Here is a 19,517-nt window from a genome sequence, read left to right as displayed (position 1 = left end):
CTCTTCCCAGCCCCTGGTTCAGTAAGGTCACATTGGGACATTGAAATCAGCCACTATGGGGTACTTACCCCATAGAAAACACTACAAATCAGGGCTCCCACCTCCAACCCCCAAGCCAGTTTTTGACCTTGACCTGCACACCACTGACTCTGGGGGTCAATAAGGGATGACTCACTCCTTGCCCTCAGGGTGTTTATAATACATGGAAGGGGATAAGTCCTTCATGACTTGAGTTGGGCAGTGTCTTCTCTAAAATGTCAAATGGGGGAGTCAGAGGACATGGACATTGAAGTCAGAGAGACCTACATCAGCATCCCAGTTCTGCCACTTGCTGGCCACATCCCCTTAAATACGTTACCTAATGTTTTTGAATCATTTGCCAGATGGGAATAATAGCATCACAAGATGGTCGCGAGGATTTAACGGTGAAAATATGAGAGTGTTGAAAGAGCATTTCCAGTTGAGGGACCAGCATGAAGGAACAGTGTAGAAGCAGGAAAGTGGAAGGACTATTCAGAGAATGGCCAGCAGTCTAGGATGTTTGGATATTACGATACACCAGAAGCATCAAAGTGGGAAGAGCACAGGTAGGATGTGACCCTGGAAATGCAGGATTAACAGGGAGGAAAGAGCTGAGACTCCTTGGGGCAGGGCTGGGGAGACTGAGCCACTGGGAGGGCAGCCAGCAGTCCAAGCCACCAAGTTTGAAGGATACAGCAGGTTCAGGCATAATTCAGACAATCCTCTCAACCAGGAGGTGCAGTCTAGCAGGCAGCATCAGGCACTATGGGTAGTCTGTTCCTCTAAGACGAATCCCCAGCCGTAACTGGAAATGCAGGGTCCTCCTCCAGCCCTAAAGAGGGGGCCAGTAGGAGCTAGGTTAAATATGCTAGGTTGGTTCAGTGGCTCAACGCTGTCATCAAAAGGCCAAGCACTCTCTTTTCACTCTGATAGTCCCACTACTATTCTCTGTGTGTCAGCTTTTATGCTTGGTGTTGGTGTGGCACGATGATTGCCATAGCTCATAGCCCCTCAATCAAAGCAGGTAAGAGTGTGGCAAGCCTCAGAATCGTTATATCAGGGAGCAAAATCTTTCCCCAAGCCCCAACAGATTTCCCCTTGTATCTCATCGGCCAGAGTGGGTCACATGCAGTAGCAGGCAGACAATGGCCTATAAAGACCCTCACACTCTTGTCCCCTGGAGCCCGTGAATTTCTTAACTTACATGACCACAGGGACTTTGTAGATTAAAGGTAGGCTCTCGGGGGCTTCCCTGGTGGCGCAGTGGTTGAGAATCTGCCTGCTAATGCAGGGGACATGGGTTCCAGCCCTGGTCTGGGAGGATCCCACATGCTGCGGAGCAACTAGGCCCGTGAGCCACAGCTACCGAGCCTGCACGTCTGGAGCCTGTGCTCCGCAACAAGAGAGGCCGAGATAGTGAGAGGCCCGTGCACCGCGATGAAGAGTGGCCCCCGCTCGCCGCAACTAGAGAAAGCCCTCGCACAGAAACGAAGACCCAACACAGCAAAAATAAATAAATTAATTAATAAACTCCTACCCCCAACATCTTCTTTAAAAAAAAAAAAGGTAGAGTCTCTCTCTTTTTCTTTTTCGTTTTATTTATTTATTTATTTATTTTTTGGCTGCGTTGGGTCCTCGTTGCTGCATGCGGGCTTTCTCTAGTTGCAGTGCGTGGGCTTCTCATTGCGGTGGCTTCCCTTGTTGCGGAGCACGGGCTCTAGGCGCGGGCTTCAGTAGTTGCAGCACGCAGACTCAGTAGTTGTGGCTTGCAGGCTCTAGAGCGCAGGCTCAGTAGTTGTGCCGCTCGGGCTTAGTGGCTCCGCGGCATGTGGGATCTTCCCGGACCAGGGCATGAACCCGTGTCCCCTGCATTGGCAGGCGGACTCTCAACCACTGCACCACCAGGGAAGTCCCAGTCCCCGCTTTTAAAAATATATTTATTTATTTAGCTGTACAGGGTCCTAGTTGCTTCATTGCGGCAGGCGGGATCTTTAGTTGTGGCGTGCGTGTTCTTAGTTGCAGCATTTGGGATCTAGTTCCCTGACCAGGGATTGAACCCGGGCCCCCTTCACTGGGAGTGCTGAGTCTTAACCACTGGACCACCAGGGAAGTCCCAAAAGAAGACTCTCGAGATGGGGAGTTCAACATAATCACATATGGGACTTACCGGTGGTCCAGTGGTTAGGACTCAGAGCTTCCAGGGCAGGGGGCATGGGTTCAATCTCTGGTCAGGAAACTAAGATCCCTCAAGCTACGTGTAGTGGCCAAAAAAAACCCCCAACAAAACAAAAAAAACAAACCATAATCACATAAACCCAGCTGAGTGATGGAGATGGCTGCAGGAGGGGGATTTGTCGCTGGTTCTGAGAGTGTGGGGGCTATGTGTAAGACCTGGAGAGAGGCCACGAGACACTAATAGAGGCCCCCTGCTGACAGCCAGCAACCTCACTCTTACAGCTGCAAGAAACTAAATTCTACCAATACCTAAAGAGCAAGGAAACCAGTTCTTCCCCGGAGCCTCCAGAAGGGAACTCAGCCCTGCAGACACCTTGATTTTAGCTCAGTGAGATATGTACCCGACTTCTGTCTTACACAACCATAAGATAATAAATTTGTGTTGTTTTATGCTCATTTGTTACAGCAACAAGACTAAACTAATACACATGCCCATCCCTTAAGCCAGTAAAGGCAAAGGAGACTGAGATAACCTTGCCTGGCTTAATCCAGTTGGGGATTTTCCCCTGGGCCTGGGTGACAGGCCACGTTCCCTGAGGGTGCAGGCAACGGTCCATAAAATCAGGAAAGAGTACCACAACCAGGGTGGGGATCAAGTAAGCTCCAGGACAGACATGCCAGTGGTTTTCAGCCTTCTGTTTTGATTGGTCTAGTCATTAAACATTTTAAGGATCACCCGTGGTTGCAACCAGAGATCCATAAAGGCCCCCAGAAATCACCCCCATTACACCAGGACCCAGGCCTGATTGGGGGAAAAAGATGCAGAGAATGGGCAAGCAGCTTCCCAGTCTCTGGCCAAGCTTCCAGAGCTCAACTCTGGAAAATGCTACTTACCATACTTCATCAAACCCGAGATGCCTTCATTTGTAAGCTACGTCGTTATTCCATGAACCAACAAAAGAAAACAGTGCTGCCAGATAAACAACAACATGCCATCGATTGCATGATCAGTGTTAAATGAGTAAGATGTTAAAATGAGAAAAAGGGTGCATCTTAGATTCAACCAAATAGGATGCTACAAATCTGCCACCAACAGTCATAGTTAATTCTTTTTTTTAATGAGACCTCTCTATTTTTATTCATTTTTACAAATTTATTTATTTATTTGTTTATTTTGGCTGCACTGGGTCTTCTTTGAGGCGTGCAGGCTTTCTCTAGTTGCGGGGCACAGGCTCTAGAGCTCGCAGGCTCAATAGTTGCGGCGCATGGGTTTAGCTGTGCTATGTGGGATCTTAGTTCCCTGACCAGGGGTCGAACCCGGGCCCCCTGCATTGGGAGCACGGAGTCTTATCCACTGGAACACCAGGGAAGTCCCAAGAGTTAACTCTTATGATGCTGCCAGCTCAGTCAAAATTGGCAGGGGTGGTACTTATGAGTTTCTAGGGAAGATGGAGGCCAAGGTGGGAGGGTGAGAGTGTGCCTCTGGTGTTCCTTGAAGCCAAGACAAAGGATGCGGGCTTCCCCCTGTAGGCAATGGGCAGTCACTGAGGGGCTTCTGGCAGGAAGGAGGGGAGTAGGACATCTCTGGTCACACGGCCCCTAGTTTCTGAAACGGTATTTACAACTCCATCTCATAGCACAGCATGAGAGACCATTCCCCTTTTGCCCAAGAGACTTGGCCTAGAGCAACCTCTAAGCTCACCTTTGACTAGCACTGGTCACCCCTGGCACAAGTGAGGACGCATTCAAAGGATAGCTCTTTTTTAATAAGGAGCTTGGGTTTACCCATCCTGATGTGCATGGTCTGTGTGTCCTCTGAGTTATTAGGTGACGGACAAACCCTCTTTTCCTCCACCCCAGGACTCTGGGGCCTGGAGGGGTAGGAGGGATTGCACCAGAGGCCTGGTCTGGACAGAGAGAAACATTGCAGATGGAGCCCTGAGGGGTCACCAAGCATCGGTTTTGCCACAAACTCCATCCCTTTACCTGGTGTTGGCCCCGAATCCAGGAAGTTTGGAGATCTTTCCGACTACTGTTATTTTATTTTAACTTTTTATTTCATATTGGAGTATAGTTGATTAACAATCTTGTGATAGTCTGAGGTGTACAGCAAAGTGATTCAGTCATACATATACATGTATCTATTCTTTTTCAAATTCTTTTCCCATTTAGGTTGTTAAATAATATTGAGCAGAGTTCCCTGTGCTATACCTGACTACCTTTATAATTAGGAAAAAAATCACAGCGTTACCACCTGAAAGTGCCCCAAGAAATCACCTCATTCTCTTAATTTTTCTGATTGGGAAAGAGTGCAGCTGGCCTGAGGTCACCCACCTGCAGAGTGGCAGAACCAGGCTGGAATCCAAATCTCCTGCCACCCCCAGGGCACGTCTGGAGAGGCAGGGATGGGGACAGGAGTGCCATCCCCAGGCACACCCTGCTCTGCCTCCTACTGGCCTGGGGCCTTGGGCCTGTTACTTAATATCTCTGGGCTTCTATTTCCTCGTATGCAAGTTGGGGCTACCAGCAGTACCTGTAGCCGAGGTTGTTGTGAGGATTAAGTTTAGAAGTTCGTGAGAGGGCAGAGACAATTGCCTGCCAGCTAGTAATTGCTCCACCCAGAGCGATCGCTGTTGCTGTTATTTTTCTGTGCTATCTCAGGCCGCCTCCATCACTTAACTCCTGCTATCAAACTGGAGGTCTGAACTTTGAGACTTTGGAACTGAGGCATCCGTGGAATTTGCTCCCCTTGCTAATCTGGCAAAGTCAACAAACTCTTTCCGTCCAACCTGACGGGAGCCTCTTGGAGATGTTAGGTCATGGCATGGAAGAGTTTGGTGTGAGGTCCCAGGGAGCTGGGTGGAGGGAGAGTGGGCAGCCCCACTGGGGGAAAGAGGAGGCTTTCCAGGGGCTGGGGGAGACCAGCTGAGGGTGCAGGAGCCAACAAGCGCTGGGTGGGGCACTTGGCATGTGAACTGAGTGTGGAAGGCCAGGAAGGGGGGTGTGATTGGGCCTTCACGCTAGAAAGGAAGGGGACTGGAGTCGATGAAAAGAAGCATTTTCTGTGGCGCTCAGGAAGGGCCTCTCACTGGGGATTTCCTACCCGGGGCCGCAGGCCTTGGCCGCCTTCCCGGGGAAGGTGGCGCTGGTCATGAGGAGCTTGCACACTGCGAGGCTTCCGTCTAGGGACGGAGGGTGTCCGCTCCTGTCTCTGGCGCTGCCGGGCTCCCTGGGCCTTGTTCAGCTGGGAACAAAAGGCTCTTTGCTTGAACCGCACACTTCAGACGTCTCCATGCAAGACAGGGACACTGAGGTCCAGGCGGAAGTGGAAGAGGGGACTGGAGACGATGAATAGTGGGGAGTAGGGGAGGTCAGGGCCTCGCAGGGCGTGCCTTGGAGGCTGAGCAGAGGGGCTGTTTCCAAGGAACAGGGCTTGGCACAGGGTCTAGCGTGGCCCTAAGACTGCAGGCCAGCCCCAGACCACTGGTCATGCCGACGTGGCTGGTCCAAGGAGCTCGATGTGGTCTAAGGCGAAACCTCCTTGGAGAAAAGAATTTCAAAATTAAAAAAAAAAAGAAAGCACAATCAACTCCCTTTTTCTCTTTTTCCCAACCGCAGTCAAAAAGTACTGTATCTGCTATTGAAAAATCACATCTCAGAAGCAGCACCACTTGCTGACAGCATCTGCCAAGATTTCCGATGAGGCTGATGGAAACTCGTTCCATTTTCATGCTGTATAATGAGTAGACAGAGTCCTCGCACATCTGCTCAGGCGAGATAATGATGATATTATTACTAGAAGCATTGTGCTGCAAAGAGAATCTATTTTTTTCCTCTCTCCTACCCCCTGCCTATATCTAGCCTCACTTTCTTTCCACTCTTCTCTCTTTACTGTCCTGTGTCTCTCTGCTTCTCGTGTTTATTTTCTTGCTCTCTCTCTTCCTGTTCTTTCTTTCTTTCCTCACCTCAGTGCCCCACCCAGCTTGTGGAAACCCAGGGGACAAAGTGAGGAATTCTTCTCCTATGGAGGAGGGACCGCTGAGAAGGCGCTGGGGCCAGGGGCTGGCTGCCGAGATCAGGGGAGAGGGGTCTTGGGTCCCTCCTCCGAACCCTGGGGTCGCCTGCATTGGAGGGCCCTCTCCCACTCCCCAGCAAGAGCCCTTCTGCCCCGTCAGAGAAACCTCTGGGCTTGCCCTGTGCCCAACCTCATCAGCAAAGAATCAAGTGAGACAGCAGTGTGACCAGCTCACTTCTGCCAGAGAGACAACAGATGGAAAGGGCTTCATGTATTTAGCATCCAGGAATATTTTGCATCATAACTGGACACTTTCTGGATACGTGACTGATTTACAAAGGGATGAAACTTTCACGTTGGAATATAGTAACAAAAAATCAGAATGTGTGGGGGAGTATCAGGGTCAGGGGGAGCCTTCCTTGTGTTTCTCAAATCATTCATTCATTCATTTTTGTCAACAGTCTCTCAGCACCTATTCTGCGGTAGGGAATGAGCTGGTTGCTAAGGCACACAGATGGAAAGCTATGGTTCCCGTCTCCCAGGGCCTTAAATCTACCCCACGGCTAAGTTCTACCCAACCCAGATATATCTTTGTTCTTGAACATGCCTCCTGTGTGGAAGCAGGATCCCCTTGGGGCCCCTTCACTATGCAATTACCTTGGGCACCAGTATAAAGATGGAGTGGTATGAATTCCCTCACGTTGATCCTTTAATCCATCCGTCCATTTGCTCATCTACCTACCCATCCAACCATACACCCTTCCACCCACCCATCCATCCACCCACCCTTCCACCCACCCATCCATCCACCCACCCTTCCACCCATCCATCCATCCATCCACCCACCCTTCCACCCATCCATCCATCCATCCATCCACCCACCCTTCCACCCATCCATCCATCCATCCATCCACCCACCCTTCCACCCATCCATCCATCCATCCACCCACACTTCCACTCATCCATCATCCTTCCAAGCATGCAGTAGGAGGTCAATTAACAGCTCAGTGAGGAGCGGGGCACCCCTAAACCATTATTGTGGTTGGGAACTAGGCAAAGACACACCCAGTAGTTGCATGTAGTGTTCATGATTGACAACTCGCAAATGAATGGTTCCTGAATCCTGGGCTGTGATGTGAGAAAGAGAGATGGGATGAATTTCAAGGACTGATTACAAAGATTCACAGGGAGCTGCTTAAATTTAATCAAAAGAGTGTCTGCCTTTCTCCCCAGACTGGGCGAGAGCTGCTCGGGGAAGGCAGAGGCTCGTGTAAACTGTCCTTCCACAGAGTTCTTGCTATGGAGCTTTTCCTCGCAGTGATGCCCACTGCATCACAGAGGTGCCATTCTGATAGTTCTTGCTTTCTTCTTAAACAAACTAAGGCTAAGTTCCCCAGAGAGTTTCCATTGAAAGATGCCCCCCAAATTGGAGAACTCGGTGGAAATCAAGATCTGAAATCATTCCTTTGCTCCCCAAATGTTGTATTCCAGTATTTTCCTGGTTGCAGGACTTCTGACTGAAATGTACTCATTTCTTTTCTTTTTTTTTGGCCGAGCCGTGCAGCATGCGGGACCTTAGTTCCGCAACCAGGGTTCAAACCCACACCCCCTTCATTGGAAGCACGGAGTCTTAACCACTGCATCGCCAGGGAAGTCCCCTGAAATGTACTCATTTCTAATGTTAATTTGAGTTGTGTCTCTTTTTAAAAATGCCCCCCACTTCCCTTCTGAATGTCAGGTGGCACACTCATTAGTCGTCTGGAATAAGTCTGTCTCCAGCTGAATGAGAGTTGGAAAGAGGAAATAGGGGGCAGTGGTTAGAGCCCTGAGTGGTCAGGAGTCCTGGTTCCCATGTCTTACTCTGCCACTGAGTCACTTGCTGCCACTGGACAAGCGACTTGGTTTTTCGGAGTTACCACCTAACTGCCGAAGGTGAGTGAGTGTGGCAAGCAGGCATTTTGTACTCTGTTACTGTTGTCTTACTGCTTTACATTTTAAACAAAAATAAGAGCTGCCAGTGGTCACAAAGAATGACAGAATTAAAGTAACAAGTTCTGTTTCTTCATCTATAAAATCACTGTTATCATTGTTTGTTTCCAATTTGTGGTTCAAACCCAAGCTTCTGTCACAATGGAGACCTGGCTGTGCTGGAAACGAGCTAGGCTGATTCCAGATGGGTATGAACTTACTGGAAACAAATATGTGCATCTGAGACCCTGTGTATTAGGAGTCGGCTGTATATATGAGAGTTACTAGAATTAACTTTCATGTAGGATGCAGTGTTTATTAAAAGATAAATAGTAAAAATGGGCAAGGTCGAAATTTACATACATATTATTGAAACTCAACAGCAACAACAATTGTTTAGAATTTAGACCAAAAGATTTGGGGAAGTATTTTTACCTCTAACATTGTTTAGAATTGCCATGGTGGTAATTAAAAAACAAAGAATTTTAGTCACTTTTGTCATTTAAAATTTGTTTCTAACTTTGAAATAATTTTGGATTTACGTGAAAGTTGCAAAAATATTATGGAGAGTCCTCATAAACCTTTCACTCAGCTTATGTAACCATGGTACATTTTTCAAAACACAGAAATTAACATTGGTACCATACTATTAACCAAACTACAGACTTTGTTGGGATTTCAGCCATGTTTTCACTAATGTCCTTTTTCTGTTCCAGGGTTAAATCCAGGATACATTGCCTTTAGAGGTTTATCATTGTTTTAAAATTCTTTATAGATCATGCAACGCCTTCATGCGTGCCCCCAGGGCTGACTGCTTCCACTGCCCTGACCTTAGTATACCACTGATTCCACTAAACCGCTGTGGTATCAGAGGCAAGAATGTTGTGCCTGATATAATATGCTGGACTGTCGGAGCACCAACACCACACTTTGTCAAGCTGGAGCTCCATCAGCAAGACACTTCAACAGTGGCTGGTAGGTGTGTGACATTTGCAAAGCTCATGTGTCTACTGTACGGAAACCAGAAAGCAAGACTCATTTTGGGCAAGAGTGCCATGAGTCCCTTGAGGAAAAGAGGTGAAAATATATAGAGTAAAAAGCCCTGCCAAAAATTATGGTGCAGATGCTTCTGGATACCTGCTCCATACTAGTTCCCCACCTTTTTTCTTGCCAGGACCTAGTCAGGATCTTCAAAGCAGGCTGAAAGTCTCCTCAGCTCCTCTGAGGATGCCTTCCTGGTAAGGTTAATCTAGTCATGTCAGTTCCACTCACCTTGCCAATGACTGGTTTAGGAATGGGCATGTGATGCATTTCTGGCCAATGAGGCATGAGGGGAAAGTCTGGGATTTCTGGGAAAGTTTTCTTCACTCTTCAAAATGCCCCCCTCTTTCTTGTCTGAATTTTGGGTCTTGTTGTATGAAAGATAGAATGCCTGGAGCTGTTGCAGCCCCTTTGTAACCATGAGGGACAAGTCTGAGACAAAAGCAAACACAGAGTGGCAAAATGGCAGGACAGTGAGAATCCAGGTTTGGATGAATCACTTACCCCTGGGAATGAACTAATTCAGGACTTCTTGTTATATGAGAAAAGACATTTTCCATTTCCTGGGGTTAGTGGTCACTCTTATACCGGCCATGGCAACAGCATCTCTCTTTCAATCATTTATTCACTAAAACAACACTCAGTGAGAACACACCACATGGGATTATTGTGTTTGGTGCTGATGGAATATGAGAGCGAATGGCTAGATTCCTGCCCTAAAAGGTGACACCATCCAAAGGGTGTGTAAAACTCATAGACAAATCCACTGATTGCAGGAGAACTTGCTGCTACCTGAGAGGTGTGCACAGGTGCTATGTGACCCCTCCAGCCTAAGTGCCCTGAAGACAGCTTTGTGAAGGAAGAGGTACACACCCTTTACCTTCAAGGATAGTTACCTTATAGGCAAAGGGACATAGCACAAGGGCCTTGTGAGAGGAACAAAGACACAGAGATTGGAAACTGCAGGGTCTGTTCTGGAAAGAGGGGCTACTCCAATCTAGTTAAGCACTGGTGTTTCAGAATTATCAGCTGCCATGATGGGACAGGTGGGGAGAGGCAGATGGTGCTCACTTGATCAGTGCCATGCTCTAGGAAGCCTGAAAGGCTCCAGTTTGGGTGGGCAGAGGGGACCCTGTGCTGGTCTCTAGTCTGAGTCCTGTTTCAGCTACCTGCTAATTATGTGGCCCTTTGTCTTTCATGAGTCTCAGAACAGCTATAAGAAGGGGCTGGTAATCACTGTCTTTCCTCCCTCACAGGGTAACTGTAAAGCACAATATAAACATGAAAGGTTATTATCTCCTCCACGTCCAGACCTAACAATAGATTCACCCATCTTAGGTTGTTGCCCCAGCCTCAGAGGAGTGACCCTCAGGCCTCCTCCTTGGTTTCATCCATGATCTCCCATATTTCTAGTATTTTAAGTATTTCCCTCTCTCTCTCCTGAGTGTTTTTTCTCTGTCTCCAAATATGCTCTGATCTTAAAAAATAAAGATCCTTCCTTGGATCTTCTGTATCTCCTAAGACACTATCCATTTCCCTTGTTCTCACCAAACTTCTTAAAAGAATAGACTATTTTCTCACCTTTTCTCATCTTCTACCCACTGTTAACTATGCCTCCTCCAATGTCCAATTAAGAGTGGGCCCTCAGAACTCTCCTACAGTGTTGGTGGGAATGTAAATTGATACAGCCACTGTGGAGAACAGTATGGAGGTTCCTTAAAAAACTAGAAATAGAGTTACCATATGATCCAGCAATCCCACCCCTGGGCATATATCTGGAGAAAAACATGGTTGGAAAGGATACATACACCCCAATGTTCATTGCAGCGCTGTTTACAATAGCCAAGACATGGAAGCAGCCTAAATGTCCATCGACAGATGAATGGATAAAGAAGATGCTGTATATACACACAATGGAATATTACTCAGTCATAGAAAAGAATGAAATAATGCCACTTGTGGCAACATGAATGGACCTAGAGATTATCATACTGAGTGAAGTAAGTCAGACAGAGAAAGACAAATATCATATAATAACACTTATATGTGGAATCTAAAAAAATGATACAAAGGAACTTCTTTACAAAACAGAAATAGACTCACAGACATAGAAACAAACTTACGGTTACTGAAGGGGAAAGGGGGAGCAGGGATATATTAGGGATGTGGGATTAACAGATACACGCTACTATATATAAAATAGATAAAAAACAAGGCCCTACTGTATGGGACAGGGAACTATATTCAATGTCGTGTAATAACCTATGATGGAAAAGAATCTGAAAAAGTATATATGTATATATATATATAACTGAATCACTTTGCTGTATACCTGAAACATTGTAAATCAACTATACTTCAATTAAAAAAAAGTTTTTTAAAAGAGTGGGCCCTCAAAGGCCATAATGCCAGCACCTAGGGGCTTCATCCTCTTATCCTGCCTGGTTTAACCTGCCCTGGTGAAATGCTTGCATTATGGCTTCCTCAACCCGCCCCCCTTTCCTTTTCCTTCTCCCCCCTTCTCGGAGTTGGGGGTCCCTCAGATTCTGCTGACCTCGGGCTTTTCCTCACTCAGCACACTCTGCTGGGAACACTTAGTTAACCTCATGGCTTCCACAGTCCTCTTGCAGATGAAGCACAAATACCTTTAATTCTGACTTTCTCTCCCTTAATCCAGTCCAATGGTTTCCAACTGACCTGTCAAAGCATCGATTTGAACATCCTGAGACTCCTCAGGCTCAGCTTGTGCAAAGCTGAGGCCAGCTTCTCCTCGCTTGTGACTGTTCTTTCTCTGTTGTTCCATATACGTGTTTTTTTTTTTTTAATTTTATTTACTTATTTATTTATGGCTGTGTTGGGTCTTCATTGCTGCACGTGAGCTTTTTCTAGTTGTGGAGAGCAGGGGCTACCCTTTGTGTGGTGCGCGGGCTTCTCATTGCGGTGGCTTCTCTTGTTGCGGAGCACGGGCTCTAGGCACGAGGGCTTCAGTAGTTGTGGCTTGCGGGCTGTAGAGCGCAGGCTCAGTAGCTGTGGCGCACGGGCTTAGTTGCCCCATGGCATGTGGGATCTTCCCAGACCAGGGCTCGAACCCACGTCTCCTGCATTGGCAGGCAGATTCTTAACTGCTGTGCCACCAGGGAACTCCCCATATATGTTTTTTAATGGTCCCACCATCATTTATGTCATTGTAGCCTAAAGATTTGACTCCTCCAACTCCTGTACATCATATATTAAAGCAATCACCAAATCCAATTAATTAACCCGTACAATTGTCCCTGAAATAATTCACCTCTCTTTTATTCTTATCGCCACTATTCTTTGAGAAGGGGTTTGTTTTGTTTTGCTTTGTTTTTAACTGGGCTGTTCTAATAGTTTCTCAAGTGGTCTTCCTGATACCACTCTTTTTACCTTTTTTTTTCCTGCGGTACGCGGGCCTCTCACTGTTGTGGCCTCTCCCGTTGCGGAGCACAGGCTCTGGACGCGCAGGCTCAGCGGCCATGGCTCACGGGCCCAGCTGCTCCGCGGCATGTGGGATCTTCCCGGACCGGGGCACGAACCAGCGTCCCCTGCATCGGCAGGTGGACTCTCAACCACTGCGCCACCAGGGAAGCCCAAGATACCACTCTTTTTAAATCAAAACAATCTTTCACATTCCTGATGGTTCTCTCTTTAAAGACAGATTTGGTCCTGCTTAAAAAATTCCCATTGTTTGCAGAATAAAGTCACAATTCTTTAAAAAAAAATTTTCAGCTTTATTGAGGTATAATTGACAAATAAAATTGTAAGGTATTTATGATACACTGAAAGTCACAGTTCTTTATTATGGCATTTGAAACCTGTTACAACCTAGCTCCATCTTAAGCCTCCAAAATTCATCTCCCACCCTGCTCCTGCATTCTCTATCAGTAAGATCCTACCAGATAAAGGTCCAGCCCAAATGTCCTCTTCCCATTACCCCAGACAGAATTAAGTTACCTTTTCTTTGCACTCATAGGGTATGTATTTCAAGCTGTTCTTAGAGTCACCATCATCACACTGAATTGTAATGATGTCTCTGTCTCTTCTAATAGATTGTAAGCTCCAGCATACCTCTTGCTGCATAACCAGTGACAACAAGATTCAGTGACTTAAAACAGCAGATATTTATTAGCTCACAGCTGCTGTGTGTCAGGAATTCGGGAGTGGCTACCTGTCTGGCTCTGGCTAGGGGGTCTCTCATGAGGTTGCAGTCAAGAGGTCAGCAGGGCTGTGGTCATCTGAAAGCTTGACCGGGGCTGGAGGATCTGCTTCCAAAATGGCTCATGCAGAAGCCTGGCAAGTTAGCACTGGCTGTTGGCTGGAGGTCCTGGTTCCTGTCCATGTGGACCTCTCCCTAAAGCTGCTTGAGTATCCTCGCAACATGGCAGCCCACTTTCCCCAGAGCAAGTGATCAAGACAAGAGAGAAAGGAGAAAAACAAAATGCCTTTATGACATAGTCTTGGAAGTCACACACCATAACTTATTCTATTTGTTAAAAGTGAGCCACTAAATCCAGCCCACGCTCAAGGGGAAGAGGGGAATTAATTGCTATCTCTTGAAGGTTGGAATATCAAAGAACTTGAGGACATATTTTAAAACCACCAACAGGGGTTGTCCTATCTTTGTCTTCAGTAACTAGCACAGCATCTGGCACTTAGCAGGTGCTCAGTAGATGTTTCTAATGGAAAGATGTGTTGAAGGGGGAGATACTGGAGGCAGTGTAACCATGGGTAATTTGTGTGGGCCCCATGAAGAGTGGTGGAGGTGAGAGTTGGTGGGAGAGATTCTGAGGTAAGAATTCATGGGACTCCATGACCGATTGCATGAGAGGGGTTGGGAAGAGATCCATTTGGGGTTGAAGGTCTTGAAACTAGGACTTAAGAGATGGTTGCGATGGATGAAGTAGGCATCTAGGACTTCCTCCTTGGGGTTTCAAGGTAATGAAATATTAAATCATACAGCTAAGAACCCCGTGTCTTTGGGGTTCTTTGGAAGGGTCTGGAGCTGGCGGTCATCAGTATGAGCCCTAAGTCATCCCCTTTATTTCATGTTTCTCATTTATAAATGTGGAGGTTCTAGTACCTAACTATGTCCCAGGACTTCCCAACTAAACTCTTAATGTTAAGGGGATAGCAACATCCCACCTTTTTCTTTTCTTTTTAGCATCCCACCTTTGCAAGAAATTCCCACCACCACATCCTCTACAAACGGTCATGTGGAAACACAAGGGAACTATTAGGTTGAACCATCTGAAATGCTAGTGTTCTAGTTTTGACCTATAAAGAAGTCAGTTTCATAGGGTTCAACCTAATAGATATGGCTGCAGTTTGAAGATTTGAACACCTTTTCACAGATGGAAAGTTGAGATGTTCCAGAGTTCTGGATCTTTCTATTCCTCAGGAGATTAAGGTCCAACTTTAAGAAAGGTCAGTCTTGAAGTTAAATTAGCTTTAGTCCGATATAGGCATTACTTTCTCATTTCCTTATGTCAGATAAAGGAATTAAAGACCAAAGACTAAATACTGGAGTCAAGAAACTTAAGATGGAAAATTTATCTCGGAACTCCAGATAAGTCCAGACTCAATCACATTTCATACACTGTGCCATTTCTAAGAAATTGTATTTACTTAGAAGTGAAATAGCTGTGGACCTAATAAAAAAGGGACTAGGAATTAAATAGTTCTTTTCTCATTTTGTACCTCTGGAAAGTGATTAGTTGACTCCTTCATTACTGGTAGGACTAAATCCAATATTTGCCAATTTAATTTATGAAAAATACCTTTTGTCCTCCATGAGTAGTTTTTTTTTTCTTTAATTTATTTATTTTAGGCTACATTGGATCTTCGTCGCTGTGCACGGGCTTTCTCCAGTTGCGGAGAATGGGGGCCACTCTTCGTTCGGGCACTCAGGTCCTTCATTGCGGTGCCTTCTCTTGTTGCGGAGCACTTGCTCCAGGCTCCCGGGCTTCAGTAGTCGTGGCTCGGGAGCTCCAGAGTGCAGGCTCAGCAGCCGTGGCGCACGGGCCCAGGGCCCAGCTGTTCCGCGGGATCTTCCGGGACCAGGGCTCAAACGTGCGTCCCCTGAATTGGCAGGCGAATTCTCAACCACTGCACCACCAGGGAAGCCCTCCACGAGTACTTTTCAAACTTAATATTAAACAGAAACTTTCAATGAGAAAGTTCTTTTCTTCTTCAGTGTTTATTCTTCCACTTTTTCGGATCAATTAACATCGAAGGTAGACTTTGGATAAAACGTGTAAAACTAATTTATAGTAGCACAAAGTTCTCAAAAGTTAAGAGAGCACAACTGCACCGATCCATCCATTCCCGCCCATTGGAAAGCAAGTTCCCCGAGGGCAGGGTCTTTGCTGCATATTCCTAGCAATCTGAACCGTGCCTAACCCTCTCTAGCTCTCAGTGAATACTTGGTTAACCGTCCATTCATTATCATCCGTGCAGGCCGCTGTGGCCAACGAGGATGCCGGCCAGCACCGAACCTGAGCGGCTCTCAGCCCCTCAAGGCCACAGCCCGCACCTCCGGAAGCACCGAGCTGAGCTGCCCACCCCGCGGCCAGCCCGCGGCCTCCACGGCCCTTCCCTTCCCGCGGAGGAAGGAGCGGCCGCCGAGGAGTGGGAAACCCGGACCCACTTCCTGTCCGGGTAGGGCCGTGCGTCCTTGCGCTCCTCTGCCAGCTCCCGGCCGGGAGAACGCGGCGGGGCGCGAGCGCCGGGCAAGGGGAACCCAGCCTGGCGCACCGCCCTCCGGCCCCGCCCCGGCCCCGGCCCCGCCCCCTCGCGTCCCCGGCGGCGAAAGGGTTAACCGCGCGGGGGGCGGGGCCCGAGCGAGCCAGGCGCACCGAGTGCGGGCCGCGGGCGGCGAGGGGGCTGCGCCGGGGGCGGTTCCGGACGGCGGGGGCGGGGGCGGGCGGAGGAAGGGGGCGGGCCCCAGAAGTTGTTGGGCGCTGGGCCGGCGGCGGGAGGGCGAGAGGGCGGCGGGCCGGCGGGCGGAGTGGGCCTGGGCTCGAGAAGTTTGCGCGGCGGCTGGTGAGCGCCGGGTGCGGGCCCCGCCGGCCGTGCGCGCCCGCTGCCATGGCTTTCCGCCGGAGGACGAAAAGTTACCCGCTCTTCAGCCAGGAGTTCGTCATCCACAACCATGCGGACATCGGCTTCTGCCTGGTGCTCTGCGTCCTCATCGGGCTTATGTTCGAGGTGAGCGACAGCGGGGCGGTGAGCGCCCCTCTCGCGCGCCGCCCGGCGTTCCCCTGCGGGTCTCCGGGGTCCGCGTCTGCGCCTGGGCGCCCGGCCGCTGTGTCGGTCCCCCGCACCCCCGGCTTTGTGCACTGTGCGCCCCTCGGCCTCCTAGTCAGCCCAGACACCGCCGCCAGCTCCGCGCCGTGCCCGCCTGCCCTGCCGCCCTTTTGGGCACCTACCGTACCCTGCAGCTCTCCCTGCAGCCCCGAATCCTCAGCCTGGCCTCGAACCAACCGCAGAGCTGCCACCCGGCCCGCCCAGCGCGGGTTCCTTTTTGGTGTCCGGGAGCCAAGCCCGGAGACTCCCAGACCCGCAGTCATTGCACAACTCCCCTTCCCAAGCCGTGGCTGCTAGCTCCTCTGGGCTTTTCCAGTGGGAGGGACCCCGGCCCTTTTCCTCCTCCCACTTGATTTTCGGGGTCTTTTGCATCCTCCGCTCTGGGCCAGACTCGGGGTGTTCACGTGTGGCCCTGACCCCATCCCAGCAGTGCACTTCTGCCGTCCTCCCGCCACCCTCCCCACCCCCCCTTTTTTTTTTACTCTTGCCCAAAAGGCCAGTTTTCATAAACCCTGTTTCACTCTGTGAACTGTTCATTCAGATCCAGCTGTGGTGGACCCAGAGCTTCTCCTGTGACAGGAGCAAGGCGTGGGCCAGGGATACCCTCTGCTTTTAGGGGAAAGGTGATTCTCTCAAAGCTATTCGGGTAGGGGGAGACCACGGGGTCCTGCTCAGGACAGCTGGGGCAGGCCTCATAGAGCAGGGAGTTTTAGTAAGCCCGAATGGGGTCAGAATCCAAGGGGGCTGATGGGAAGGATTCCCTACTCCCGACAGCCAGAAAAATGTGATATTCACAAGTAGGGAGAACTGGCAAACGCTGAGTATAGGACTTGCTGTGGTCTGTCTTGTCTCAAGGGTCAGATACGTGAGTGACACTTCGTGGGCAGCTTATCTGCATTCTCAGGAATGGGTTAGGAAGCTGTAACTCTCTATAAATTGCCTTGAAGATGGAAGATTCCCGGCGTGGCTAATCACCTCTTCTGTGTGCCTCTGTCTCTGGGTTCCCTATCTCCTCTCTAAGGATGACAAGGGCCCTGCTTGGTCAGCGAAGCTGCCCTCAAGCTGGGGACATTCTTGTGGCGGCCGAGTCAGCGTTGGATGTCTGCATGTGTCCTTGGCTGGGCTTCAGGGTCTGCAGGCCTCCTTTACTCCTTCCACCCACCCCGACAGCTCTCGTGATGTATCGGCGGCGAGGGCTTTGTCAAGCCAGGGTGGTCCCCGTGTCACGGTCCCTGCTCTGTCACTAATTTGACGAAATAAAAAACAGATGCAGCCTCAGTTTCCCCATCATTACAGATGAGTAAAACCTGTCTTCCTCACAGGGTTATTGTGAGGTTTAATTGAGATCATGTGAGCAGCAAAAGCCATAACAGGTTCTACCAATGTGAAATCAGGTCCTTTGCTCCTGAAACCCTGTTATTGTTGATCATAATAGCTTAGCGGTATAGGAGAAAATTTGTTTGGTCCAGCCAGTGCTCTCAGTGTCTCCTTGCTGTCCTCCATTCTAAGAGGCCTCCCAGTGCCTTGTCACCAGACTTGGAGGGTGTGGTTGGAAAGACACGTGACAGCTGTAGCCCTCACAGCCAGCGACGTCTGTTGCATAGCCTGGTGGGTCTCTCTGCTGTGTGTCTGGCACTCATTAAGGATGGTGGCTCTACCTGCTTTTACCTTTGCTCAAAGAGAGCTGCCGAGTATTTGAGCTCGGTACCTCCTTCCCTCGCTGCCTCTGGTCTGGTGGAAAGTCCTGTTGGTTAAACCTGGCCGTCCATGGGAGGTGGAAAGTGCAAGGAGCCCTTAATTCCAGTACATGACAAGAGGAAGGCCCAGGGTGGGAAAAAAACCCCGAAAAAACTGCCCTGCCCTCCTCCCCCTTTTGGGATTGGACTGGGGAGTGTGGAAAGGGCCAGGGCTGAAATGCCTGCCTCACGGCTCCCTGTCCCACCACCCTCTTCTGGTAGAACCTTCGCCCCGCGGCATCTGTACGTTCAGGACAGGTTGTCTCCTCAGGAAGGTGCACTGGAGGTACGTTGTGGGTCGGTGCAGGCTGGTCTGGGAGGAGGAGGGCCGTGTCCAGACCTCCCTTATGAATCACGTGTGTTCTGCTGCACTAGGCACACAGGAGGTCTTCATTGTCTGTACCTACCAACTGACTCTCCACAGAGACAGGTATCTGCGGGGGGGACTCAGATTTCTGGAACTCTGCTCTCCCTACCAGATGAGAGCAGGACCTCAGAGAAACACGTGGGCATCCTCACAGTTGGGGTAAACCAGCCAGGGACTTACAAGCTATCACTCAGGGTCATCTGGGTTCTTCCCTGGAGGGGTGGTGTGTATGTGTGTGTGTATCTAGGGATGCAGATGGTGGGGGGCAGGCCAGCACTTAACACGACTCACTTTTTCTTAGGAGTGAGGACAGAAGGAGATGGAAAGGGGAGGGGAAGGCAGGGAGAGAGGACGGCAGGCTTTTGGGTTTCTAACTTGGGCAGGGCTAGGATGCCTTCATTCAGAAGCTGAATCAGGAAAACTCAATTATAATTCTTCCCACAAAGAGCGAGTCTCCTGGCTACTTCTCCCTCTGGGGTCCCCTGCCTAGCCTCTGCCAATGAGCTGGGGCCCTCTCCCCCCCACCCCAGCCAGCCACAGCCTGGCCCTTGCATCTTAACTGGTCTCCACTTCTTCCCTGCCTCGCCCCTTCCCCAACTCACTGGTCAGCTTACCAGCGTTCAGAGGGGCTTTCGTTCCCCCGCAGGAACCCCAGGACTTTAGTTCTGTCCCCTGGGAGATGATGACTCCAAGTTCCTTCCCTTGGGATCACTTCCTTTGGGGAACACACATGAAAGGGTTGCCCTCCCACCTCTGTGTGGTTCAGTTTTGAACCCTCCTGAGGTTCCTTCTCCCATTTCCGAGGCCAGGGGCAGGCTCTTCCCCCTGAGCCCAGGTTTTCTTTCCATCCTGCGGGCTGTTTGGAATA

General features: G+C 49.4%; 1 protein-coding gene and 1 long non-coding RNA gene across 3 annotated transcripts in view; both read left to right on the top strand.

Moving 5' to 3' along the window:
• Positions 1 to 1,486: 1,486 nt before the first annotated feature.
• On the top strand, positions 1,487 to 15,772 carry LOC117198703 (uncharacterized). The gene is made up of 3 exons (XR_007469834.1): positions 1,487 to 8,143; positions 8,955 to 9,154; positions 15,069 to 15,772. It is a non-coding gene; the product is annotated as an uncharacterized LOC117198703 (long non-coding RNA).
• A 414-nt stretch (positions 15,773 to 16,186) lies between these two features.
• TRAM2 (translocation associated membrane protein 2) overlaps positions 16,187 to 19,517 on the top strand; it is a 74,332-nt gene continuing 71,001 nt past the window's right edge. For both annotated transcript variants that reach the window (XM_004285609.3, XM_033416268.2), the window contains exon 1: positions 16,187 to 16,447. In XM_004285609.3, coding sequence (XP_004285657.1) covers positions 16,328 to 16,447 — 120 coding nt within the window. In that variant the 5' untranslated portion in view covers positions 16,187 to 16,327. The remainder of the gene's footprint in view (positions 16,448 to 19,517) is intronic.

The sequence above is a fragment of the Orcinus orca genome, chromosome 10 (genome assembly GCF_937001465.1).
Source record: "Orcinus orca chromosome 10, mOrcOrc1.1, whole genome shotgun sequence".
Taxonomy (NCBI): Eukaryota; Metazoa; Chordata; class Mammalia; order Artiodactyla; family Delphinidae; genus Orcinus; species Orcinus orca.
The sequence above is the reverse complement of the archived record's forward strand: the minus strand, read 5'-3'. Positions and strand labels throughout refer to the sequence as shown.